Here is a 27,495-nt window from a genome sequence, read left to right as displayed (position 1 = left end):
ACATACAAAGACTTTAGCCACTCTCCTCCCTCCCTCCCCCACCATCTGTAATTCTCAAATCTCAGTCCCACTGTTCAAGAGAGCTACTGTGGGAAGAAGTGAGTGAAATTATACCCATTACACAGCTGAAGAAAGTGAGGCAAATAGAGGTTAAGGAATTTTCCAGGGTCACACAGCTAAATGTGTGAGGTCAAATTTGAACTGAAGTCTTCCAGCACTCCATCTGCCTTAGCAATGTGAGTTCCTTTCACCTGGGTCTCATTTACCAGTGCTACTCTATGCTTATAGCTCCCTCTTCCCACCAATGTTGTGTGAATTTGTAAGACAATGCATTCTAGGGGTGGGAAAGGAGGAAATATTCTCTTGCTCTGTGGCTGCTCTATTAGTTTTAAGTACACCAACGGTGGGCTCAGAGTATAAACTCAGAGTACCTTGAATCCAGTGCAGCTGTTCCTTGGAGGCTGTGCAGAAAGAATGTCAAAAGGGATTGACAGGATGCCCTCCACTTAAATGGCTTTGTTGCCCTCTAGAGTTGACATTTTTTGCCCTGCCTGCTGATTTGTTGGATTTTGGATAAATATTTTGGAAAATTAGAATTATCAAGTATCATTTTTTGAAACTATAAAGAGCATATTAGGAGCAAGTCAAGTCTATGAGGTGCCAAGCTGCGCCATTTTAGAGGAAAGGACAAAAGATCAATGGCAAGCCCATCCAGCCAGCTCTGGAAGTCAAGGCAACTGCAGGACACCCCCACCCAACCCAGCCCCAAAGTGCTTGGACATGCTCTGGTCAGAATGAACATCTCTTCCCACAGCTCATGTTCAAACTCTCCAGCAGAGATGATTTAAAAATAAAAACAACAATCCCATTCGGACATGGGACAAAATGCAGGAAAAGTGGGAACAAGTTTTGGGAAAAGGACAAACATGGTCAGAAGCTCTTTCTTTTCAGGCTTCACTCAAGTACAAGGAAGCAGAAAGCCAAAAAAGAAAGGACATAAATGATGTAAAAGGGCAAAGGAGGGAGGAGGAGAAGCAAGAGGAGAGGAGAGGAAAGAGGACAAGGACGAAAGGAGAAGGAGGGAAAAGAGGAGGGAAAAGAAGAGGAAAGGAAGGGCAAGAGGGCAATAGAAGAGAAGGGGGAAGAGAAAGAGGGGAGGGCAAAGAGAAGAGGAGGAAGATGAGGGAAAATAGGAGGAAAGAAGGAAAGGAAGGATGGAAGATGAGAAGGGGAGGAAGGGAGAAAGAGGAGTAAAAGGGGAAGGAGAGGAGAAGGGGGCAGGGCTAAATTCAATAAGCAAATGAATGCCTTCTTAGAAGGGGTAGTTAATATTAGTCTTTTCCTGAGCAGCTGCAGGAAAAATGAAAGATTCAAAGAACCAACAAATGGCCTCCAGGGGCTACATCCCTGACTGTACCACACCCCCAAAGCCAGGATTTTTTAAAAATGCTCAATGGAAATTTTTCTCTTAACAATCTCAAACATCAAACTAGGAAAAATCAACAATTGTATGATTAAGCTGGGCTCTTTCCTCCAGAAGGTGGTGTCAGATTGTAGCTCAGCATTTGGCTGGCTCTACAACTTCCCAAGTGAGTTTTTCCTTCTGAAATGGAATGCAGATGCTAAGAACTTCAAGTTAATGCAGCCATTTTCATAGAGGGAAAGGATCAGCAGCAGAGCCCAAGGGTGAGGTACCTGAGAGGGGTGAGCAGGCCACAACAAGGCATCAACAGAGCAGTGAGTAATAAAAACCCCAAGGGCATGATGGGAGGACTCACCTGCTAAGGACTACTGTTCATTAAATAAAGCACACATTCTATTCTCCAGCCAGAAGAGACATCCTTGGGAACAAGAACAATTCTCCATCACTAGCACCAACACAGTGCACTGAACAAAAGAGCAGTTTAAGATATGTTTGATCAAGTGAATTATAAAGTCCTTAAATGAGATCTGGCTTCAATTTCAGGATTTTATGGCCAATAACTTCAAATCTATCTTTTTCTGGAGGCTGAGCTCATCTGGGCCTGGAAAATCAACAACAAAGTATCTTTGGCACAGAAATCATGAGAAAGACTTCCTGTCTGAGGTTGAGGTAGCCTTCTTTTCAAGGTTCCCTTGTCTTATCACTGAGCATTTGTGTGGCATGTTCTCTGTTCAAGGGCTGGCAGTAGGCAGTGAGGATACAAAGACAGCATCAGCTTGGCCCCTGCCCTCTCCCTGGTGCCAGCTTGCTTTGCTGTGATCTCCTGGGTGTTCCACAAGTGTCAAATATCTTCCTGATTTAGTTCCTCACTTCACTTCTGGCCTGAGTCTTGGCTCACATAACTCTGCCTTAGTTTCCAGACTCAGAATCATGTGCTATCCAAGGCCCAAGAGGAAAATGGAGATGAAAGGGCTGCAGGAATGTTTCTGAGAAGGGAAAATGAATAGCTAATAGAGAAGGCATCAAGGTGGCAAGAGAAACACCAATTTCCAACTCTGGCCATCTCTGACTGAAGGATGTTCAAACTCAGCTCCGAACACCCAGAGATCTCTGAAGAATCAGCAAACCAAGTAACTGTGGAGTCCCAAAGAAAAGAAAGAAGGCAAAAACAAAAAGCAAAAACTCTCTTTTCTAATCCAGCAAACCCTCAAACTAAGTGATTGGGACAGAGGTACTCTGAAGAATTTCATTTGGAGACTGGGAGGAAAAAAATGAGGGCTGAAATTTTATTAAGTATAAGAGAAGGCTGGGCCCTGGCTGCTAGGTGGGTTCCTCAAAGATTGGAAGGAAAGGTTTTTAGCATGGTGAAAATATTTTTGCCATCACCAGGTGCCATTTCCAAAAACTACAACACATAAGGGGAAACAGTTAAGTGTCCAGGGGAGCCTAGTTGCCATTTCTCTTTCCTCAAGAGTCTTAGATTTACTGCTGTGTGACTAAATTCCTTCTAAAAGGATTCTAGTCCAATACATTTCAACATGTGAAGCTCAGGAATTCTCTTTGGGAACATCTCTGATCCCATGTCATGTTCCCAAGAAGCCATCTCGACCCCAATTTAATTGTCCCAATTTCCTTGAGGTGGCTCTCCCTTCTCCCAAGTCTCTGATCCAGATCATTGGGAACTTCTCAGTTCCACCCAATTGAGATTCATCATACAAAACAGAAATAAACTAAGAAGGGATCGCATTCTAAACAAGATATTTACCAAGGCCTTCTGTGATGCAGAGGACAGAACCTAGAAACCACCTTCCAAGTAGCCTGATTTTCACAGACACCTAGTCTATCTGGCTAGGGCAATCTGACCATGTGTTAGGTTGAGTTCATCTTAAATGAGATCCCCAATTAATAACAACTATCCATGCACAAAGAAAACTTCAAAGCCAGGGCTCTTCTTCCAAGCAGCAATTAGCTTTTCCCCAAACAAGAAAGTCCCTTTTCCTCTAGGGTTCTAGTCAACCAGACCAATGGATGGAAGAAGTTTTGTTTCCATAAAACTTGCAGTAGAGCCTTCATAATTGTTTATTTTTAATTTATCTTCAAACTGCCCAAAAGACAATCACCAGAACAGTATTTGAGAAGTAAGCTTCTAGAAGTCAAGGAGTATTTGATCCTTGGCCTATACTCAGGTGCACAGAGCAGAAAACCAGAGTCCTTCCCAAAAGTGGCCTGAATTGACAACTTTCTCTTTCTGTTCTATGTCAGTAAAAGTCAACCACGTCTCTGGGCCAACACTGTCCTTTCTTTCCCTTAAGACTTCACAAAACATTATGCTACATTTATCTCATTATAGCAAATTAAATGGTATTTTTAAAATTGCAGAGTTTTGCCCCAGTCCCAAAGACTGAACATCTCCAAGATAAGCAATCAATGCCTCAGGTGATCTCTCAGTAATCCTTAGAGATGGTCGGCCAAAAACCTTAACTAAACTCAAATAATATTTTTTAAAAATCTCAGCTTATACATATGGAAAAGATATCAGGCAATGAGAAAAACTGTTCAAGAATAGGTTACAATCAATCCTATTACTGTAGAGGTATCAATGTTCTCAAACTTTCCTTAAGCTGATCAACTGTGCACCTCAGTTGTCCAAAGTCTGCCCTCTGGCAATCAGACCATGGAATGTGCCAGACTTTAGCATCTGGGACCAGGGAGAGGTCCTGGCAAGAAAGTGATCAAAAATAGCAAAAAGAGGCAAACAGAGGCAAGGAGTCCAAACTCATACCTAACACACTGTGATTGACTGGGAAAGGAAGGGACAATGGGAAGTTCAAGACACACAAGAGAAAGAAGTACCTAGAAATGAAAACAGAACAAGGAACAGAGAATAGTAGGGGGAGAGTGACAAACAACAAAGATTGGTCCAAGGGCCCAGGACAATTGGGTTCTGACTAAGGCCTCAGGAACAACCAATACTGATATGAATGATGTAAATTTAGGAGGCCCAGCACAGCAGAAGCCAGGGCTCCAGAGAAGTGCCAGCTTGTAGGGATTAAAGGCCTTACTAACTCAGCTCTGACTAGATAAGATTTTCTTCTGAAAAATTATACAGAAATGATCAAACAATCCCACTGCAGTAGAGTCCACCAGGGGTCAGTGAGCTCAGGTAGGTATATCAGGGAGGGAGGTGGGAGAACCATTCAAGATGCTCCCACTTGTTCAGGATGCAGACCCCAGAAGAGACATATTTGCATTAGGCAGTTAGTAGCACCATAGTGGAGAGAACCTCCTAAGTTCAAATCCAGTCTTCAAAAACTTCTAACTGTATGACTTTGGACAAGTAACTCTGACCAGACCTAGGAGGCATTCCTGGGATGGGTACTGAATCTGCCTGTAAAGGGTCCCAGAAGGCAGGAGGAAGATACTCAACAAGCTTTGCCAGCGTGAGCCTTGGGGAATGGCTCCTCCACCATAGCCATAGGCCTCAGGGACTCTTGACCTCCTGGTCTCTGGTTCTGAAATGATCTTTCAGTTTGGAAAAAGGTCATTTCTGCCTTAGCAAGTGCTGGCAACATAGGATGTGCTTCCTAAACACTTATTAATTCCTTCATGTCTTTTATTTTTTACAATACCAAAATTCTGAATATACCCTTCCCCCTTCCTACACCTTAAGCCTTCCCCTCCCTTGCAAAAAAGAAGGAAAAAAAACCAAACCAATTCTGCTAAACTACCCAACACATCCTCATAAATGTGACAGTGTATGCAGTGTTACCCAACCACAGACCCCCATACCTTTGCAAAGAAGGAAGGGAGGGGCATTTTCTCATCTTTTCTTTTGGCGAAAGCCCAGAGCTGAAGTGTTTTTTAATCAAGGCTGACTGAAAGGAGAGCATACCTGGGTTATTGCCCAATCATTAGCTGACTCTGTAAGAAGTAGGTAATATGTTCTATTTTTGAAGAAACGAGGATGCTGCAATTTTCTCTTCATGAACAATAAGCATTCTAGCTAGCATTTCTATAGAGTTTGAAGGCTTGCAAAGTGCTCTACAATTATGATCTTACTGGGTCCTCACCTCAAGTCTGGGAAGTAGGAGCTATCATTAGCCCCATCTGACAGATGAGGAAGCTGAAGCAAACAGTAGTTTAAGTAACTAGCCCAGGGTCACACAGCTCAGAAGTATCTGAAGCCAGATTAGATCTCAGCTCTTCCTGACTCCAGGCCCAGTCTTCTAACCCAATGGGCCATCTAGGTTTTTAGACAGATAAAATGAAATAGTAGAGTAAGTCTTCCTGTCAGGAAGACCTGGATTCAAAGAACCCTCCTTCTGACATATCCTGGCTGACACTGCAAATGTTTGAGCTGGTGGAGGGAGTACCTTCCCTAATAAACAATCCCCCCAACCCCATATACACATCTAAACCTTGTAAAAAATGCTGAGTCAAACAATGGCTGGCATGAAATGATCTTGACCTCTGGGAGAGGTGGGGTATGAGGATGGAGGCAGCTATACTGCTAGTCTGCCAACAAGGACCCTGGGGAGGGGTGACAGAAAGCCTGCAGAACTTTAGGGTGAAGTAACAACAACACTATACAAAGCCACCAGTCTCCAAGCCATGTGCCTCTCTTTCTCTCTCCAGTTATCCAAACACAACAGATCTGAGTTTACCTACTGCTGATAGGTAAATAGCCTGGGATCAACCCATCTTTTTAGATAGCATCTTCAAGCCTGAGATTTTCTCTTCTGATTCACTGTCCTGGTCTGACCTAAGCAAGGATAAACATTAGTCTACAAGCTTACATACCAGAAATAAATCCATTAACATTCATTTATAAAATAGCCAGTGCTAAGTTAACAAAAGGCCCATCCAGTCACCATCCTGAAGTCACTGACAGTAGATGGGCAACCCCCAAATCTTTGGTGGCTTTCCTTCAGTCTCATAACCAATCACTATTTTCTTGAGTGCTTGAATCTGTGTCTCTAGTACTGAGCTGTAATGAAAAGGGCCTCCATTTACAATTCCACTGATAATTCAGAAAGTGATGGTTGCTTCATGGGCATAACTTCAGGCACTTTACAAACAGTAGCTAGTCTTATTTTATTACTACCACATCACCAAGTCGGATCTGGGACAATCCAGTATAAGAATAGTATCCCCAAAAGAGCATTGAGACAAGCTAGCATGACTTCTAATACTCTTAATTCAGAAACAGAAATAATGGAACTCAATAATTCATTCTTCAATAACATAAAAATATAGATTACTTAGGAAAGAACTCCTTATTTGATCAAAAAACTACAAGGAAAAGGGGAGAGCAATCTGGCAGAAATGAGACCTTGAGAAGAGAGATCAACTCCTGCCATCACTATGAATAAGTGATATTCTTGGGGACAACTAGGTGACACAGTGAAGAGAGCAATGATCCTGGAGTAAGGAGGACCTGAGTTCAAATTCAGCCTCAGACACTTAATATTTACTTAGCTGTGTGACCATAGGAAAGTCACTTAACCACATTGCCTTCAAACACTTCCTCCCCAAAAGAGGTGACATTCTTAACCAAATATGTAATAGAGGCACTTACAAAAGAAAAAATAAGATAACTTTGATAATATAAGAGTGAGAAGCTTCTGCAAAGACAAGAGTTAGGTAGCAAGGAGAAGGGAACATGGTAAAATGGAGGGAAAAAGTTTCTCATCAAATTTCTCTGATAAGGGCTTAATATCTAAACTATCTCAACATTTATTATATCCAGATCTCTCTCTCTCTCTCTCTCTCTCTCTCTCTCTCTCTCTCTCTCTCGCTCTCGCTCTCGCTCTCGCTCTCGCTCTCGCTCTCGCTCTCGCTCTCTCTGTATGTGTATGTATGTGTATATGTATGTATATAGATATATAAATATCTCCTCAAGCTATTCCATGACAGCTAAATAGCCAAAAGATACAAACAAGAAGTTATCAAAAACAGAATGGCAAAGTATTCATAACCACACGAAACAAAATCCAAATCACTACAAAGAGAAATGCCAATCAAAGCAACTCTGACCTGAAAATTGACCAAGATGGCAAAAGATGAGACTAGATCAAGTCAAGGAGCTTGTGGAAGGACAGTCCTGGTGCCCAGTTGCTGAGACAAGTGGGTTGAGTCAACCTTTTTGGACCCTTGCTAAAAAAGTGATGAAAGTCCAGAAATACTAAGCTTATACCACAAGAAGTCATTGATAAACACAAAAACATTTATAGCAAGACTTTTTTGAGATAGCCAAGAATTAGAAACAAAGTAAATACCCATTGATTAGAGGGCTAAATAAATTGTAGTACTTTAATATAATGGAATATTAGTTATAATAATATTACACTATTTTCATATTCCATACTTTGTTCAGCAATCTCCTAATTGATAAGTATCCTTTACTTACAGTTCTTTGCTACTTAAAAAAGTGCTACTATGAATAATTTTTTAATATATGGAGCCTTTCCCTCAAGCTTTGCCTTTCTTAGAATAAATACCAATAGTGCACTTACACAACTAAAGATTATAAATATTTTAATGACTCATTAGCATAATACCAAAGCATTTTTCAGAACTGTTGAACAAATTCATACTTCTTTGTGTGACCTTGGCCAAGTCACCTGATCCCATTGCCTTGCCTTTTTTCTTTGTTTTTTTTCTTTTTGCAAAACAATGGGGCTAACTGATTTGCCCAAGATCACACTCTTAAGTATTAAGTGTCTGATTCTGGATTTGAACTCAGGTCCTCCTAACTCGAGGGTCAGTGCTTTATTGACTGCTGCACCACCTAGCTGCCCCCTTGATCCCACTACCTTGCAAAAAAAAAAAGAAGAATGAGACAGAAATGTAACTTATATTGACTGTTTTAGCCCTCTGTAAGAAGAATGAGTATGTAGAGATGGAGCCAAGATGAAAGAATAAAATCAGAGACTTGCTTGAGCTTTCCTTCAAACCACTTCAAATACCTTTAAATAATGACTCTAATCAAATTTTTGAGTGGCACAACCCACAAAAAGACTGCATGAAACTATTTTCCAACTGAAGACAAATTGGACCATCAGTTGCACCAACATGAGCCATGCTGAAGGGAACTGTCCCCAGTCATTAAGGAACAGGGAGCTGGGCAACTGAGTCCATGGCAGTAGTGGCGAATTCCAGACTTCTCAGACCAGGGACTGCCAAGGGTAACTTGAAGGTCAGCAGGAAAACTCTGCTACAATGGGGTGAGATTGGAGCACAGTCCAGTGCAGACCTCAGCAGTGCAGACCAGATCCCAGCAGATCAGGAGTAGATCTCGGTAGCCACTGAATCAACAGAGAGAGCTACTTCCAGAGTGCTCAGTCCACAGATGGTGAGGGGGTAGGGTGAGACTGCAGAGGTTTCTCTGCTATCTCTGGTGCAGGACTGTGCTGCTATGTCCATACTCATATCCAGGGATCAGTCTGAGGCTCCAGTCCCAGATAGAGGAGCAGAAACATAACAGAGCTTACCACTTGCAGCAGAGCAGGGTCCCTCCTCACAGTTCCAGGGACGAAGGGAGTGCTTGTGGGCATTGATAGACCAAAGCACAGGCCAGAAGAGAGGTCATAAGCTCTCATAAGACCTTGGAGAAACTGAAAACTTGCAGGTCCCTAGAAGTATCTCTGAAAACAGCTGCAAAAACCCACAAAAGCTTGGGTCAGTGCATTCCCTATCCTGGAAGCAGAGCTCCACCTTAACAAGGAGTTAAAATCAAGTCATATGCTGGAGAAATGAGCAAGTAATAAAAGAAAAAATCTACAGAATTACCATGGTCATATGGAAGATCAAAATATATACTTGGAAGAAGATAACAAAGTCTAACCTTCTACATCTAAAGCCTCAAAGAAAAACATGAATTGGGTTTGGACTATGGAAGAGCTCAAAATGGATTTTATAAGTTAGGGATGTAGAGGAAAACTGTGAAGAGAAATGAGATGTGGGAAAATCATGAAAAACTGAGTCAGCAGCTTGGTGAAGGAGATACAAAAAATACTGAAGAAAATGGCATCTTAAAAAGTAGACTGGAGGGTGGAGCCAAGATGGCGACAAGAAGGGATGGAGTCTTAGGAGCTCTCTGATAAAACTCATCAGCTAAGGACTCTAACTAAACTTTCAAGAGACAGAACCCACAAAGGGACCCAGTGAGGCAGTTCTCCTACTCAAGGTAACCTGGAAAAGAGCAGAAAGGCTCTGCTCCCCGGGATTGGAGAGGTGGCCCGCCAGAGGGGTGGCCCGCCAGAGCGAAAGAACTTCAACCTCCCAGAGGCAGCCCCAGGGCGCTGGGAGTCACAGCTCACAGCAGCGGGGGAGTCTTCTGAGCTGCACCCCGAGGAGCACCAGGCACAAAGTTGGGGAACAGCGGGGGACCTCTGCCAGAGCGAGCATGTGGAGCCCAGCCCTCGGGGCACACAGGGAGCAGCTTGGACTTTCTGCAGCCCAGAGCTGGAAACAGAAGCAGTTGGAGCTGGTAAGCAGGAGCCCCCAGGGCATGAGCCCATTGAGCTGAGGGAGGGGAGTGAAGAGAAACTGGGAGCTCGGTCCTCTGACCCTGGAACAGGATTCTAGGGCTCTGACCACATTCAGATACTGATCGCAGTCTAGGCCCCCCCCATAGAACAGCAGGGCCCCCCCACCTCAGCCCCATGGCAGAGGGGGGTGCTTATGGTCATTCACAGACCAGGAGGGAGGACAGAGCCTCACACACTGAGACCCTTGTGGGAGTACCTCAAAAGCTCAGGAAGCACCCCCAAAACAGGCCCAGGCTGGGAAAATGAGCAAGCATAGAAACAAACGCAAGACTATTGAGAAATATTTTGCAAATGAGCCCAAGAAGGATCAAAATACTCAGTCTGAAGATGAGGAAGCACAAGCTCCTGCATCTAAAGACTCCAAGAAAAACAGAAATTGGGCTCAGGCTATGACAGAGCTCAAAAAAGACTGAAAATCAAATGAGGGAGTTGGAAGAAAAACTGTGAAAAGAAAGGAGAGAGATGCAGGAAAACATGAAAATGAAGTCAGCAGCTTAGTCAAGGAAATCCAAAAAAATGCTGAAGAAAATAGCATGCTAAAAGCCAGCTTAGGTCAAATGGATAAAACAGTTCAAAAAGTTATTGAGAAGAATGCTTTAAAAAGCAAAATTGGTCAGATGGAAAAGGAGATAAGAAAGCTCTCTGAGGAGAACAAATACTTCAGACAAAGAATAGAATTCAGGGAGATTGATGAATTTACCAGAAATCAGGAATCAATACTTCAAAACAAAAACAATGAAAAATTTCAAGAAAATGTGAAATATCTCATTGAAAAAACAACTGATATGGAAAACAGACTTAGGAAAGATAACTTAAAAATTATTGGAATACCTGAAAGGCATGATCAGGAAAAGAGCCTTGACATCATTTTCAAAGAATTACTATAGGAAAATTGCCCTGATATTCTAGAAGCAGAGGGCAAAATAGAAATGGAGAGAATCCACCGATCCTGCAGAGAAAGAGATCCCAAAAAACCAACCCCTAGGAATATTATAGCCAAGTTCCAGAACTCCCAAGTCAAAGAGAAAATATTACAAGCAGCCAGAAGGACACAGTTTAAATATCGTGGAGCTGCAGTCAGGATCACACAGGACTTGGCAGCAACTACATTGGAAGCTCAGAGGGCTTGGAATACAATATACCAGAAGGCAAAAGAGCTTAGAATGCAACCGAGAATCAACTACCCAGGAAGGCTAAATGTCCTCTTCCAGGGAAAAAGATGGACTTCCAATGAATCAGGGGAATTTCAAATGTTCCTTTTGGAATGGCCAGAGCTGAATAGAAGGTTTGATCTTCAGATACAGGACTCAGGTGAAGCATGGAGATTGGAGGAAAGGGGGGAAATATGAGGGACTTAATGAGGATGAACTGCATGTATTCCTGCATAGAAAAATGACACTGATAATACTCATATGAACCTCCTCAGTTAATAGAGCAGGTAGAGAGAGCTTTTATAGTTGAAGCACAGGAGAAAGCTGAATTTGAAGATAAAATATGGTGTAAAAATGGAGTCAATAGAAAAAAGGGAAATGGAATGGGAGAAAGAAAAAGGAGAGGGGGAATAGGCCAAGATATTTCACATAAGATTTTTTTTTATTACAATGAGCTATTGCAATGATATGGAAGGGGGAAGGCAAGGGGGAATGAGGGAACCTTTGCTCTCATCAGAGATGGCTAGGAGAGGAAACAGCATATATACTCAATGGGGTATAGACATCTGGAGTAAGAAGGAGGGGGGAGCAGGGGGAAGGGGTGGGGATGTGAATAAAGGAGGAGAGAATGGACCATGGCAGGGAGACTGGCCAGATATAACACATTTTCTTTCTTACTTCTTGCAAGGGGCTGGGATTGGAAGGCCTGCCCAGGACCATGGGGCCAGGTGGATGCTGGGCTTAAGGGGTGGTATGGGGGCTCAGGGCTTCTTGGCCCCAGGACCAGGGATCTGTATGCTGAGCCAGTCAATGACCCTACAGCAGAGTCAGAGTGAAAGGAGAGAGAAAATAGAGTACATGGTAGTGGAGAAATAAGAAAGGAGGGAGTTGCAATCAGCAATGGCAACCAGTGGAAAAATATGGAAGTAACCTTTGTGATGGACTTATCATAAAGAATGAGATCCACCCATGACAGAGTTGTTGGTGTTGGAACAAAGACTCAAGCACATTTTTTGTTATTATTATTTGGGGGGAGGGTGTAGGGCAAGTGGGGCTGGGTGGTCTGCCTGGTGCCACATAGCAGGGTGATCTTTGGGTGTCTGGGGCCAGATTTGGACCCAGGTACTCCTGGCTCAAGGGCCAATGCTCTGTCTGCCACCCAGCCACCCCTACTATTATTACTCTTTTATTTTATTTTGGGTCTTTTTTTTCTTTTTTTTTTTTTTTTTGGTTTTTGCAGGTCAGTGGGGATCTGGTGGCTTGCATGTCACACGGCTGGGTGATTGTTGGGTTTACAAGGCTGGATATGGACTCGGGTGCTCGTAGCTCTAGGGCTGGTGCTTCGTCCATTGCGCCACCTGGCCATACCTACAATTATTACTATTATTTTTTTATTTTAATTTTTTTCTCTCCCCTTTACTTTTTTCACCCAAGCAAGTCTATCTATATTCATGGGGGAGGAAGGGTATTTTGTTTACTTGTAAACAAGAATATTTTATTAATGTAAAAAAAACATTTGTACAAAATGAGAATAAAAAAATAAAAAAAAAAAAAACAGAACGGACCAAATGAAAAAAAGAGGCCCAAAAAAGACAATGAGGAGCATAATGCCTTAAAAAACAGAATTTGTCAAAATGGAAAAGAGGTAAAAAAGCTCACTGAAGAAAATAATTCCATAAAATACAGAATCGAGCAAAGTGAAGGTGATAACTGTGTGAGAAATCAAGAAACAATAAAACTAAATTTAAAAAAGGAAAAATTAGAAGAAATTTAAAATATCTCATTGTTGAAAAAACTAACCTGGAAAACACATCCAGGAGAGAGATTTTCAGAATTATTGGACTACTTGAAAACCCTGACCAAGAAAGGAATCTAGACATTATCATTCAAGAAGTTATCAAGGAGAACTGCCCTGACAGTATAGAAGGAGAGAGTAAAATAGAAACTGAAAGATTCTACAGATCATCTCCTTAAATAAATCACCAAATAAAACTGCCAGGAATATTATAGTCAAATTTCAGAGTTCTCAAGTCAAGGAGAAAATACCACAGAAAGAAGCAATACAGTTATCATGGTGCCACAGTCAGGATAACACAAGATTTAGCAGTTCCCACATTAAGGGATCATAGGGGTTGGAATATATTCCAGAAGGCAAAAGAGTTTGAATTACAACAAAAATAAGCTACTTGAACATATTATTTCAAGGGAAAAGATGGACATTTAACAGAATAGGTGACTTTGAAACATGACTTTCAAATTTTCCTGATGAAATAACCAGAGTTGAAGAGAAAATGTAATCTTTAAATACAAGACTCAAGTGTAGCATAAAAAAAATAAACAGGAGAGGCAAACCATAACAGCCTTAATGGTGTTGAACTAGTTGCTTACATTCCTGCAAAGGAAGATGATGCTGACAACTCAAATGAACTTTCTTATTCATTCATGAGGGCAGTTAGAATATATATATATATATATATATATATATATATATATATATATATACACACACACACACACACACACACACACACACACATATATACATACACGGGGGGGGAGACAGAAGGCACAGGTGGCAGTTACATTTGAAGGGATAATATATTAAAAAGATGGAGTTAATGGGTGAGAGAAGAATCTACTGGAAGAAAGGGAAAGGGAGAGGTAGAAAGGGGTAAGTTATTTTACATAAAAGAGGCAAGAAAAAGCTTTTGCAATGAAATGCTAGAGTGGGGAGGTTGAGGGGGGATTAGTGAGCCTTACTTTCATTGGAATTAGTTCAGAGAGGGAAGAAAACACTCAATTTGGTATAGAAATCTATCTTACCCTGGAGAAAAAAAATGAGAGGAAAAGGATGGGAGAAAGGAAGTACAAGGTAGGTGATGGAAAAGAGGGAGTAGTCAGATGCAAATCACTTTTGAGGAGGCATAGAGTGAAAGGAGAGAAAGAATAGAATAAATAGGGATGGGGGAATAGGATGGAAGGAAATGCAGTTAGCAATAGCAACTGTGGGAAAAATACTGGAAATAAGTTTCTCTGATAAAGATCTTATTTCTCAAAACATTGAGAGCTGAGTCAAAAATGTAAAAAAATAAGAGCCATTCCTCAAATGATAAATGATCAAAACATATTAACAGTTTTCAGATGAGTTTATCAATACTATCTATTTAAATCATTAAAAAAATGTCCTAACACACTATTGCTAGGAGAAAACAATTTTGAGATGCTACCTTATTGTACCTATTGGGATGGATAACAGCACAGAAAAAGAAAATGACAAAAGTTGGAAGACGATATAGGAAAAATGAGGTATTAATGCACTGCTGAAGGAGTTGTAAAAGGATTCAACCATTCTGTATGGCAATTTGGAACTAGGCCTAAGGGGCTATAAAACCATGCCTACCCTCTAATTTAGCTATGACACTACCAAGCTGATATTCCAAAAGAAATGAAAAATAGGAAGGAAAAGGAGATATATATATATACATATACATATATATAAGGATATTTATAGCAGCTCTTTTCTGGCGACAGGGAACTGGAAATTGAGAAGTTGTCCATCCATTGAAGAATGGTTGAACAAATTGTGACATGTGATTAAAATGAAATTATGTTATAATAAATAATAAAAAGTATGATATAAAAAATAATGATATAATAAATAAATAAAAGGATGTTCTGTTAAGAAACTTACAGGAGTAGATGCAATGGGAAATATATTATATAAAAAGTAAGAGCAATGTTGTAGGATTGTCTGCTGTGAATGACTTACCTTTTCTCAGCAATGCTGTGAGCCAAGAGAATTCTCAAAGACAGAGATGACAGTATCTGAATAGAAATTGAAGCATACTTTTCTTTTTTTTACTTTCTTTTTTCTTGGGGGTTTCTTTTTGGGGGGATTATGTTTACTTTTACAATATGATTAATTATGGTAAGCTTTTTCATGACTACATATTTTTAACCTATATCAAACTTGCTTTCTCAATAAGGGGGCCTGGGGTATGCTGAAGGGAGAGAATTTGGAAGTCAAGGTTTTAAAAGTGAATATTGAAACATAACCAAGGAAAATAAAATAAAATAAGCTATATCTTTCAAAAAAATGAATGAGTATATTTGGACAAAACTAATTAGAGCAGCTCATTTTGTGGTGGCAAAGAAGCGGAAATTGAAGGGATGCCCATCCACTGAGGAATGGCTAAACAAATTGTGGTATATGACTGTAATGAAAACATATAATGCATGATGTAATGGAAATATATTAAAAATTACATGCAGGGGGATTACAGAAAAGCCTGTAAAGATGTGAAGAGATTCAAAATGAATTGAGCAGAACCAGGAGAATATGTACACAGCAATAACAATAGTGAGTGCATGAAAAACAACTCTGAAGGATTTAGCTATTCTCAGCAATACAATGATCCAAGACAATCCCAAAGGACTTATGATAAAAAATGCTATCTACTCTCAGAAAAAGAACTGATGGGAGTCTGAATGTAGACAGAAGCCAATGATTTTTCACTTTCTTTTTCTTTGTTTAAATTTTCTTCCACAAAATGACTAATATGGAAATATTTTATATGACTGCACATGTATGACCTATATCAGATTGCTTACCATCTCAGGGAAGAAGGAAAGAAAGGAGGGAGAGATAGAATTTGGAACTTAGAACTTAATAAAACAGAGCCAAGAAAGCACTGTACACAAAGACTCCCAAAATACAAATGGGGGAGGGGAAGGGAAAAGAGGCAAAATTCCAAAGAACTCCAATGACACCAAAGAAGAGCTGTAGGAAGACACCCACACACACACACACCCTACCCTTCTCCATAGCTGGGTGGTCCACAAGTGCAGCACAAATTTTCAAACTCTTTTAATGTGATGATCAGTTATGCTGATTTCCCCCCTTTAGTTATGTCTTTAAAATGTTTGTTACATAAGATAACACTTGGAAAAGGAGAAAGATACTGGGGGAAATTATGGTAATGTAAAAACACAAACTATATCAGTAAAATTCCATTAAAATACTTTCCCTTGGTGATGGCAAAGAATTGAAAATTGAGTGAATGACCATCAACTGGGGAATGACTTAACCAACTGTGGTTGCTATATGTATGTCATGGAACACTATTGTTCTATTAGAAACCAGGAGGGATGAGAATTCAGGGAAACCTGGAGGGACTTGCATAAACTGATGCTGAGAGAGATGAGCAGAACCAGAAAAACACTGTACACCCTAACAGCAACATGGGAGTGATGATCAACCCTGATGGACTTGCTCATTCCATCATTGCAGCAATCAGGCACAATTCTGGGATATCTGCGATGGAAAATACCATCTGTATCCAGAGAAAAAATTGTGGAGTTTGAACAAAGACCTAAGACTATGACCTTTAATTTAAAAAAAAAAACTTTTATCTCATTATGTAATTTTGCTATCTCTTATACTTTATTTTTTCCTTAAGGATATGATTTTTCTCTCATCACATTCAACTTAGAACAATGTAAAGACTAACAGACTGCCTTCTGTGGAGGGTGGGGGAGGGAAGCAAGATTAGGGGAAACATAAAATTCAAGACAAATAAATTAAATTAAAAATAAAATAAAATACTTTCCCTTCATGTTTATACAATACATATATCAGCATTTTCAAAGATTCCTATTAATATTCAAAATTCTTTAAGATACCTCTCACCTTCAGAGACAAACACATTTTAAAACACAATTTCAGTCCTTTTTCTGATTGTCTGAAAAAGTTACTTCTCCAAACACATGGGGTAGAAAGGCACCACTATGGCCCCCTAAAACTGTACTTTACAATAACCCTTATGCTAACAAGATGATAAGACTTTCCAAATTTCGCCAGGTAGTTCTGTCATGGCATGAGCCCCTCCCTGCTGAAGACTTTCCAATCTGAGAAATAGAGTCAGAGCTTGAGACCTGTCCACAGTCTTTTGAGGAACCATGGAATCTTACATATGAGGGTGAGGCATATAAGGGAATTTCTATGTCACTATACAAGTAGGCTTTTTCTAGGGCTTTGGGTTTTTTTCCTTCTTTTTTATTTGTTTGTCTTTGTAGGGCAATGGGATTAAGAGATTTGCTTAAAGTCACACAGCTAAATCAGTATTAATTGTCTGAGGATGAACTTGAACTCAGGTCCTCCTGACTCCAGGGCTGGTGTTTTATCCACTGTACCATCTAGATGCCCCTAGTTTGTTTTGATAGCTCACATACTAGGGACAACCTTGCTTTACAGAAAACTTTCCTGGAATATCTAATCTTCATCAGGAGGATGCCAAGATCCAAAGGTCTTAGTTGGATCTGAGATCTCACCACTGTGGCCCTACTCAGTTAGATTGCAGTGCTTCAATGTATTCTCATCTGATGCTCTTCTTGTTCAAGTCCTACAAGCTCCTCTGAAAGCCTAGCTCCCAGTGCCCTGGAGGCCCTTCCCTCAATTTTCTGTTCTTTCCTAGAGGTCAGTGTAAGGCACATGCTGGCCATTTAGCTCTAGGTTTAGTTACAATGATATATAACCAGCACAATGTGAAACAAATTTCCAAGTTCACTCTGTAAGCAGTCACCCACACGGCTTGCTATGGGGACCTGAAAGAAGTCAGCATTCATGAACTGATCAAACTGTTATGAAAAGTATCCACTTAGCCTCAGCTTAATTGAGATTTCTAAGCACAACCTTTCCCTCCATGTCAGTCCAATTTCTAATAGTCATTTACTGATTTCCTTTATTCAATCCAATCATATCAGCAAATCTTTACAGAGCCCCTCATATTTGGAGGCTGTAGGAGAAGAAAGATTGTGCCAGGCACATAAAGAGCCCTTTAATAAATCCTTTTATCTCATTTGCAAAACGTACCTTTGACGGATCACTGCTAACAGGTCCCCTCCAAGAAGTGAATGGTCCATCATTTCAAGTCGGACAAACGACCTGTCAGAAAAGAAAGAAAAAAGTAAAGACAAAAATGAATGCGATTGTAAAGGTTACATTGTTAGCCTTAGAATCTAATATATATAATAAAGAACTAAACGCAAAGTGATTCTCATGAAACCTATCAAATTATGAAAATAAATTCTTCTCTTAAAAATTAATCAAAATACCAGGAAAAAACCCCAAACCTTACAATTCAGGTTCATAGGCCAAACTGGCACCGTGACTAACTGCCCCCAGACCTGCACATCCTCTAACAGACTGCCTTCTGTAGAGGGTGGGGGGGAGGGAAGCAAGATTAAGGGAAAAGTTGTAAAATTCAAAACAAATAAATAAATACACACACACACACACACACACACACACACACACACACACACACACTCTCTCAGCCCTTACCGAGGGCCCAGCTCTCCAGGGTTCTCCTTTGGGAGCATTTCATTATCTAAGAAGAAAGGAGTCCAAGCACTGAAGCCTGTTGCTTGCATATCAACTGACAACTAAGGACCAAATCTCTTCAGAGCTGAAGAGGGACACAGGGTCAAGGGTAGAACACAAAAGGGGGTCAGTTCACTAGGTAAATTCAACAGGGTACCCCACCAAAAATGACACCAGGAACACCACAGTGACCTCCAATGGAAAAATGTCTTTTCTAGTGGGGTAGAAGAACATGCATGCTACTTTCAACATGGAGGAAACAACTATAGACATTTGGACACAGAGAGATAAGGGATAGAAAGCACTTTGAACGTTAGCATGTTTCATAAATAAAAATTAACTCTTAGTCTCCTTCCTCTGCGTGCGATGTCATCATTTGACTAATTAGAAAACATAGAACTGAAAGAGAAATTTAAAATAAAGTTCTAAAGAATGGTGTCTTTTTATTTCCATCAATAAACAAGACATGTCAATAGTTTATATTCTGAGATATTACATTTACATATATGTACATAGAGGCACATGTTACCATTATTAAGTTGTTCAGTACCATTCTACTCTTTGTGACCCAGGAACCATAACATGCCAAGTCAATCCTTCTAAATCTCCTTTATCTCCCCAAAGTCTGTCCAAGTTCACGTTCATTGCTTCCGTCACGTTATCTATCTATCCATCTTGTCCTCTGCCATCCCCTTTTCCTTTTGTATTCAATCTTTCCCACCATCAGAGTCCCTTCCAATGGGTCTCATCTCCTTACTAAGAAGCCAAATTAATTAAGCTTCAGCTTCTGGATTTGAGTAACCAGTGTATAGTTTGAATGAATCTCTTTAAGTATTGACTTTTTTGATATCCTTGCTGTGCAAGGAACTCTCAAAAGGTTTCTCCAAGCAGCACAGTCCAAAAGTGTTGATTCTGTTGCACTCAGCTTTCCTTAGCACAGAAAACTCCAGGTATGGAACCTCCCTCTCTCAAGGTAGATTGACACCTTTTTTCCAACTTCTAGTCTCTGAGAGCTATTCAGGGTTACATAGCCAGTCTGAAGCCTAGAAGGCCCTCCTTCACCCTAAAGCTCAAGTACCACCTTCTGTGAGAAGCCTTTCCTGATTCTCTCAACCTCTAACACCAACCTATCTGCCTCCTCTCGCACATAACTTTATATTTGACTACCCTGCACAGTCTCTTTATGGATGATTTACTTTCTTCTTTAGACTATACATGGCCCCACACTGAACAGGGGTTCATTTATAGGCCAAGTAAGTGAAGTGCTTGCCAACTGTACTGATGATCAGAAGTGACAGTAGTCAGGATGAAATTGGCTATTTGGGCCTGCATCAGGCAATGAGCAAAAGTTCCAATCAATGCCAAATGAGAAGAAAAACTCCAGGGGATGAGAGTGGCACCAAACTGGCCAGTCTGAGGCACCTTGGTACTCCCTAAAACCAGAGATCAACAAAACAAAGGCATTTTTGCCTCAAGCCAATTCTACAGGCAGTTAAACCAATGAAAACCTGATGAAGAATATCCAAGGAGGCTTAAAAACCTAAGAAGTCTCTTCAGCTGGCAAACTCATCTCTGGGTCAAAGGCTGAAGAGCAGCTGAGGGCAGAAGAGAAACTAGCTGAGTGACCTGAGCAACACAAGTCAAGTGGACCCATTTAGTTTTTAAAGAAAGAAAGAAGAAATGGTCTTATTACCACCAAAAACAATAACAGCAAAAGCAGTACAGAGGTTGAGAGACAGAGAAAGAGGGAGAAAGAAAAAGAGAAAGTGAGACAGTGGCAGGGAGAGAGAAAGACAGAGAAAGAAACACACAGGGAGAAGGAGCAACAAAGACAGACAGAAAGAATGCAGTGACCTTGCCAGGAAACACAAATAAGCCAGGGCCTCCTCAAGACTATTGGTTGGGGAAACTAGGAGCAAGAGATGTGGAATGGAACAGATACCCCTGGAGTTATTTATTCTCTATTGCTTCCCTTCCAGTCCTCTACCACCATCCTGCACACCACCCCCAGCATTTGATCTCTAACACCCTCCATGACCACCTCTCTGTTGTCCTGAGAGGAAACAGAAACAAGGAACCTTGGGAATTCCTCAGGAGTGGGACCTGACCAAACTCTCCCTGCAGAAGTCAAAGCTAGGGGGCAGCTAGGTGGTGCAGTGCATAGAGCACCGGCCCTGGAGTCAGGAGTGCCTGAGTTCAAATCTGGCCTCAGACACTTAATAATTTCCTAGCTGTGTGGCCTTGGGCAAGTCACTTAAAGCCATTGCCTTGCAAAAATAAAAACTAAAAAAAAAAAAAGAGTCAAAGCTAGAAACCCAATAGTAAGGTCTTAGAGTGACTGATTTTCCAGATCTCTGAAGATGATTACAAACAGTGGAAAAGTTCAGAGAAGGGTTTTTTTTTTTAATCTACTCCCCCAAATTCAGATGATCTTGGGCAACCAGAAAATTTTTTCTTGCTGTAAGAAAGGAGAAAAACCCAGAGAGCATTGCCACTGGCGAGTGGCTTCCCCTTCATTACCTCATCTCATGGCATTTTTGTGGGGAACAAATGAGATGATGGACTCAAAATGCTCTAGCATTATTTGTTATTTATTGTCCCCATCTCTCCAAGAAGAGAACTAAGAAGTGGAGAAAATAGGAGATCCTGTGGCAATTATAGAAGGGAGGGAACAGAGGGGGAGGTTTACAAAACAGCCTTTAGTCCTATGGAACAAAGGACAGCTTCAAGGCCCTCCTCCAATGGGATGCCTCCTCTTTTGTGACATGTGACAAGAATGAAAGCATTTATTTATGCCAGATGTGACCATGGAATTAATTTGGTTCAGTGATCCCTGTGGAGTCACCACCAATCAAAGCAGACAACAGGGAGATCACTGGGGTCATGGAAAAGCCATTCTGCACAGAGGCTAAGTCAGAGAAGGATGCTTGCCTGCTTGGGCTACCCTTCCCAGAGAACCCTATACTGAGTACATGGAGTCCTGAGCACCACCAGGACCAATCCGGAGTCCAGCTCTTAACTATTTCTGCATTGTGGCCACCTGAACAGGCTGGTGAAAGTCTATGGACACCAATGTTTAAAAGCATCAAATAAAAAACAGGATTAACAAACAAATCAATCTTACAAAAACACAGTCAATGCAATCCTTTTAAAAACAAGGTCACAGATCAATCACCATTCATACTGAAGAAAAAAATGCACATTGTCTTTGCACTTGGGGTGATTGAAAGGGAAAATCTAGGTCAGGAAATCTCCTTAAATGTAAGGAGTTAAGAAGCAAACTTAATGAATGCTAATGATTTTGAAGTTTATGAAAATAAACTTATATAAAAATGACTAAGCCAAATGCCCATTGCTCAGGTCAGCTACAATTTCTATAGGCATTTCTGGGTACACATTGCATACAGGTGACCAATGAACTGGAGCGAAAAGTGAGAAAGAGCAGAAGGTCCAGTTCAGCCATATTTGGATGTTTTCAAAGGGTGTTTTCAAAGAACATGAAGACCGAATGTCTGATCAGCAACATTCATACAACTCCACAAGGGCAGAAAAATCCAAACTGTAGGTGACTTAAAGGTGATGGGAAGATGCAAGACAAGTAGAAGAAGGCACAAATATAGTATCAATGACAGCTTGGGCAGGATGAGGGCATAAAGGTCATTCCTCCATGACATTATCTGTCTCCTGACCTCTTCTCTCCTTTGTACAGTCCCCCATTCACTCTGTCCCCTCTCTGGAAGCCTTCCTATAAGCCAGCCCCCACAACCCCTCCTCTCCTTAGCTCTACCTCTAAGACTTTAAGATTCAGCTGAGGTATAGGTCCCTAGCCACTGCTCAGATGGGAAGATTCTCTCCTTCTTCATGTTGCCTTGGATTTACTCCCCGCCCCAACACACGCACAAGAGTATCACATTCATCAGCAGTAAAATTCAGTGGAATCAACACACTGACAGCAACTGCTTACCACTTAAGAGTGAATGACCACTAACAAGGATTATTTGGGATTACAAGAAAGACCATTTTCAAGTGCCTAGAAAGGTAGTGTCTGTACTTTCCAATTTCAGATAAAGCCTTGGTCCCAAGGAGATTGAAGGTTACCTGCCCCTGGCCTGGCCTGGGCCAAGTTCTTCCACTGGAGGGCTTAGGCAACTCTGATTCCACCCCCCCCCCCAGGTTAGAGAGAAGCAGAGCTAAAGAAGTAGGGGCTGGATACAGACCTACACAGCAATAGTCTGGCCTCACTCTTGCCTTGCCAACCACTGCAAAGAGTTCAGCAGTGACTTTACTTTCTCATCTGCCTGCGAAGAACAATGTCGAACTTTGGTTTGGCCCATTCATAGGAAGGATTAAGGGAGTTCTGAGTTGCTTTGGTCCTCATATCCTCGTACCCTGACTGCCCCCCCCTTCCCAGCTAGAAACTCCAATCCAGATGACAGCAATGGCCCAGGAAGCTTCAAACCAACCCAAGGTGACAGGGTAAAGCCAGGAAGCACCCCTGATCTGCAGGTATTCCACAAGTATGGCAGGCATTACCAACTCCTTCACCACAATGAAATTCAACCACCTGTCAGCCTCCTCCAATCTCTGCAAACACAGGATTCTGCCTCACTTCATCCAAACTTTTTTCAGGTTCTCTCCCAGATCTGGTCCTCTTAGTCCCTTTTTCTTCAATCTTTTCTCCTTCCTTTGACTTCTGGGACACTGACTTAGTCCTACCTACTCCAAGATAAAACAGGGACTATTGGCCAAGGGTCACAGGGAGGCAAAAGTGAATATAAAGGAAACTTTTCTATCACTTGAGAGTTGTACAGAAATACAATGGGCTGTGTCTGGAGGCTTCCAGTCAAAGCTTGGTGGAAAGGCCCTTAGAGCGGAGGTGTCAGGCCAGCCCAGGATTTGACATCTTGTGAAAATAGAACTGGGATCTAAAATTATATTATAAAGCATCAGTCAACAAAATTGTCTGATATTGGCTAAGAAACAGAGTGGTGGATCAGTGGAATAGACTAGGTGCAATAGCAAGAAATGGGTATGGTAATCTGCTGTTTGATAAACCCAAAGAGTCCAGTTACTAGGATAAAAACTCTCTTCAATAAAAACCGTTGGAAAAATTGGAAGTTAGTATGGAAGAAATCTGGATTAGACCAATGCCTCACACCCTATACCAAGATAAGACCCAAATGGATAGAGGATTTAGACATAAAAAACAATATTATAAACAAACTAGAAGATCCAGGAGTAGTTTACCTGTCAGATCTATGGAAAGGGAAGCAGTTTATGAACAAGGAAGAGATGGAGAACATCATTAAAAACAAACTAGATAATTTTGATTACATTAAATTAAAAATCTTTTGCACAGACTGTAACCAAGATCAAAAGAAATGTAGGAAATTGGAAAACAATTTTTGCAACTAATATTTCTGACAAAGGACTCATTTCTAAAATATACACAGAACTGAGTCAAATTTTCAAAAAAACAAGCCATTCCCCAATTGACAAACGGTCAAAGGAAATGCAAAGACAATTTACAGATGAGAAAATCAAAGCAATCTATAATCATATGAAAAATTGCTCTAAATCACTACTTATTAGAGAAATGCAAATTAAAACATCTCTGAGGTACCATCTCACACCTCTCAGACTGGCCAATATGACCAGAAAAGACATGCTAATCAGTGTTGGAAGGGATGTGGAAAATCTGGGACACTAATTCATTGTTGGTGGAGCTGTGAACTCATCCAACCTTTCTGGAGAGAAATTTGGAATTATGCCCAAAGGGCAATAAAAATGTGCATACCCTTTGATCCAGCAATATCACTACTGGGTCTGTATCCTGAAGAGATCAAGAAAAAGGATAAAAACATGACTTGTACCAAAATATTCATAGCAGCCCTGTTTGTGGTGGCAAAGAATTGTAAATCAAGTAAATGTCCTTCAAGTGGGGAATGGCTTAGCAAACTGTAGTATATGTATGTCATGGATACTATTGTTCTATTAGAAACCAGGAGGGATGGGAATTCAGGGAAACCTGGAAGGATTTGTATGAACTGATGCTAAGCGAGATGAGCAGAACCAGAAAAACACTGTACACCCTAACAGCAACATGGGCATGATGATTAACCTTAATGGACTTGTTCATTCTATCAGCACAACAATCAGGCACAATTTTGGGATATCTGCAATAGAGAATATCATCTGTATCCAGAGAAAGAATTGTGGAGTTTGAACAAGGACCAAAGACAATTACCTTTAATTTAAAAAAAATTATCTCATTGTAATTTTGCTATATCTTATAATTTATGTTTCTTCCTTAAGGATAGGATTTCTCTCTCATCACATTCAACTTAGATCAGTGTATACCATGGAACCAATGTAAAGACTAACAGAATGCCTTCTGTGGGAGGTGGGGGGAGGGAAGCAAGAATAGGGGAAAATTGTAAAACTCAAAATAAATAAAATCTTTCTATAAAAAAAAAGAAAATAGAACTTGGAAATACTTTACAAAAAAGTCCAAATCTGATCAAACAGAGATGATGTTAATATGGCCTCTAAGTCTCCATGCCCCCCAGGAATCCTTATGGATGGATGTCCTGTTTCTCTAAGAGTTTGCCAATGGTGCCCTAAAGGACAAGGGAAGTCACAGTCATGCTGGGGGCGAAGGCCTCCACAAGCTCCTTCCTACAGAAGGATTCAAATTCTATTTGCCTCAGATTTGTTCTCACTTCCCTTCTCCTCTACAGGCTCTTCTATTGCAAGGAGCAAGGTCAAAGACTCCATGGCATGTCCCCCACTGTTTCCCTCTAGCACAGGGCTAAGAGTAATCGACATCTGAGCTGTAGAAAAGATAGGGTCCACAAAACATTCTACCAGGTACATTTCTATTGATCAAATGAAGTTTCCATAGGATTACAGACTTAGAGCTGGAGCAGACCTCAGAACATCAGCTTCAGTCCCCTCATCTCACAGATATAGAAACTAAAGCCTAGAGGTAAAGTGACTTACCCAAGGTCATGTTTCTAAGTGGCAAAGCTAGGATTTGAACTCTAAAAATCAGTCATGTTCCACTAGAAAAAAGTGAAACTTCCCCTATAAAATGATAGTTTATTTACATTTTTAAAATCATTAATTACCTGTCCATTGTGTAGGAGAGTCCTTGCCCCCAAGAACTTATCCTTTATTGGGGGCTGGACACAGGGAGGAAGGCACCCACATAAGTAACTAAGCAGAATTATTGCAAGGAGGCAAAGGAGGCATGCATACCATGGTGCCATGAAAACCTGAAACAAGACAAAATCTGGAGGCCCAACACTGCCTCTCTTCAACTCCCTTTCCACCTCCCCAAACCACCCCCAAGTATGCTATGCTTTGAACTTAGGCATTAATAATGGCAGTCATTCCACCTCTAAAATCCAAACTCAGAGATGCCCACAGTTTCCTGTCTTTCCGTCTCTCACCAGCATCACCATCAGCAACACCCCTACTGATCCTACCAGTCAGTGTCTTTGCTCCTACTTTCTCACTTCACTACATGAGCTCAAGGTTCTCTTCCAAATTCCCCTCTTACTAGCTTCCCCCAAAACACTACAGTCTAGCCAGTTTCTCCCAAGGCTGAGTACCCACCCCTATGCGTGGAATGCTTTCCCACTGAACCTGTCTCTTGGAATACCTGGTTGTTATACAGTCATGTGTCAGTTGTGTCCCACTCTTTGTGATCCTATTTCTTGGGAGAGATCCTGCAGTGGTTTGCCATTTCCTTCTACAGTTGCTTTTATGAGGAAACTGAGGCAAACAAGGTGAAGTGACTTGTCCAAGATCACACAACTAGTAAGTGTCTGAGGCCAGATTTGAATTCACTTTCCTGATTCTAGGCTCAAGTTCTGTCCATGGTGGTTCTACCTAGCTGACCCCTTGAAACACCTAGCTCCATTCAAAGCTCAGCTCAAGCACTCTCCCCCCCCCAACACAAATGGGTCAGAGATCCAATGAGCTGGATGCTTTCTTGTGTCAGAATTGCTCAGTGCTTTCACTGGCTCTCCCTTGTATCTACCTATCACCTTGTCATTCCTCACCCCACCTCCACCTAGTAGAATGTAGGTTCAGCAGACCCAGCACCCAGCCACTGCTCAGCATGCCTTAGGCACTGGCTGAACTGAAGTGGGATGAACTCCCCAAAGCAACGACTTCAATGAACAATCCACTGAACCGTTCAGTCCTTCCCAGGCTAGTCTTTGGCACTGTAGCCTACTCTCACTCTCCTGTGGCCCATACTTCCCTGGGCTGCCCTGGATGATCTTACTATCTCTTCCTTGTACACCATCTCCCAACTTCATGCTTTTCATTCTCCTCTATCACCTCAGAAAGCAGGAAATGTTCAAGCACAAAGTCAGGATCAAGGCCAGCCACTCTTTGCTCCACCTCCTGTCAGGGCACATTGTCAGGATCAACTCCGTGTAACTGCCTACATAAAACAACCTAGTCGCTTAGACTAGCCCGGGACCCAAAATCAACCACATATCAGCCAGAACCTGAAATGCCACTGGTGGAACTTTCTTCCTTTGCCGTCACAAGCACTTGCCTTGAAGATGCCAATACCCCAATAAGCATTATGCAGTGCCCACTATGGTGCCAGGTCCACAAATAAACCATCCATCATTCCCCATGACTATCTTCTTAGGGGAAATAAGAAGGGCTGAAAGTATTTTTAAATACATTTTTACAGCCACCCTCAGACCTTGAGGACAGAAATGTATGAAGAGCAATGAATTAATTAATATAGGGAGTTAGCTGCTTATCAACTAAGTTAGGAGAGGATAAAACTCCAGAATAGGGCCTGAACATGGAGGAAAGAAGCTAGATATTGAAACAGAAGAGAAGGCTGGTCCAGGGAGAGTTGGGAATGCAGAGAAGCATGAGAAGTTAGAGAAGCAAGGGCCTGGGAAAAGTCGAAAAGTCTGGGGAATGAGTGAAAAGGGTAAATGAAGTACTTGG

At 41.2% G+C, this 27,495-nt stretch overlaps 1 protein-coding gene across 3 annotated transcripts in view; it reads right to left on the bottom strand.

The window, feature by feature from the left end:
• Positions 1 to 27,495, bottom strand: part of KLHL13 (kelch like family member 13) — a 320,339-nt gene that overhangs the window by 76,493 nt on the left and 216,351 nt on the right. For all 3 annotated transcript variants that reach the window (XM_074208734.1, XM_074208733.1, XM_074208732.1), the window contains exon 2: positions 17,998 to 18,069. In XM_074208734.1, coding sequence (XP_074064835.1) covers positions 17,998 to 18,050 — 53 coding nt within the window. In that variant the 5' untranslated portion in view covers positions 18,051 to 18,069. The remainder of the gene's footprint in view (positions 1 to 17,997; positions 18,070 to 27,495) is intronic.

Source organism: Macrotis lagotis, chromosome X, assembly GCF_037893015.1.
Source record: "Macrotis lagotis isolate mMagLag1 chromosome X, bilby.v1.9.chrom.fasta, whole genome shotgun sequence".
Taxonomy (NCBI): Eukaryota; Metazoa; Chordata; class Mammalia; order Peramelemorphia; family Peramelidae; genus Macrotis; species Macrotis lagotis.
This window is presented reverse-complemented; position numbering and strand designations above follow the sequence as displayed.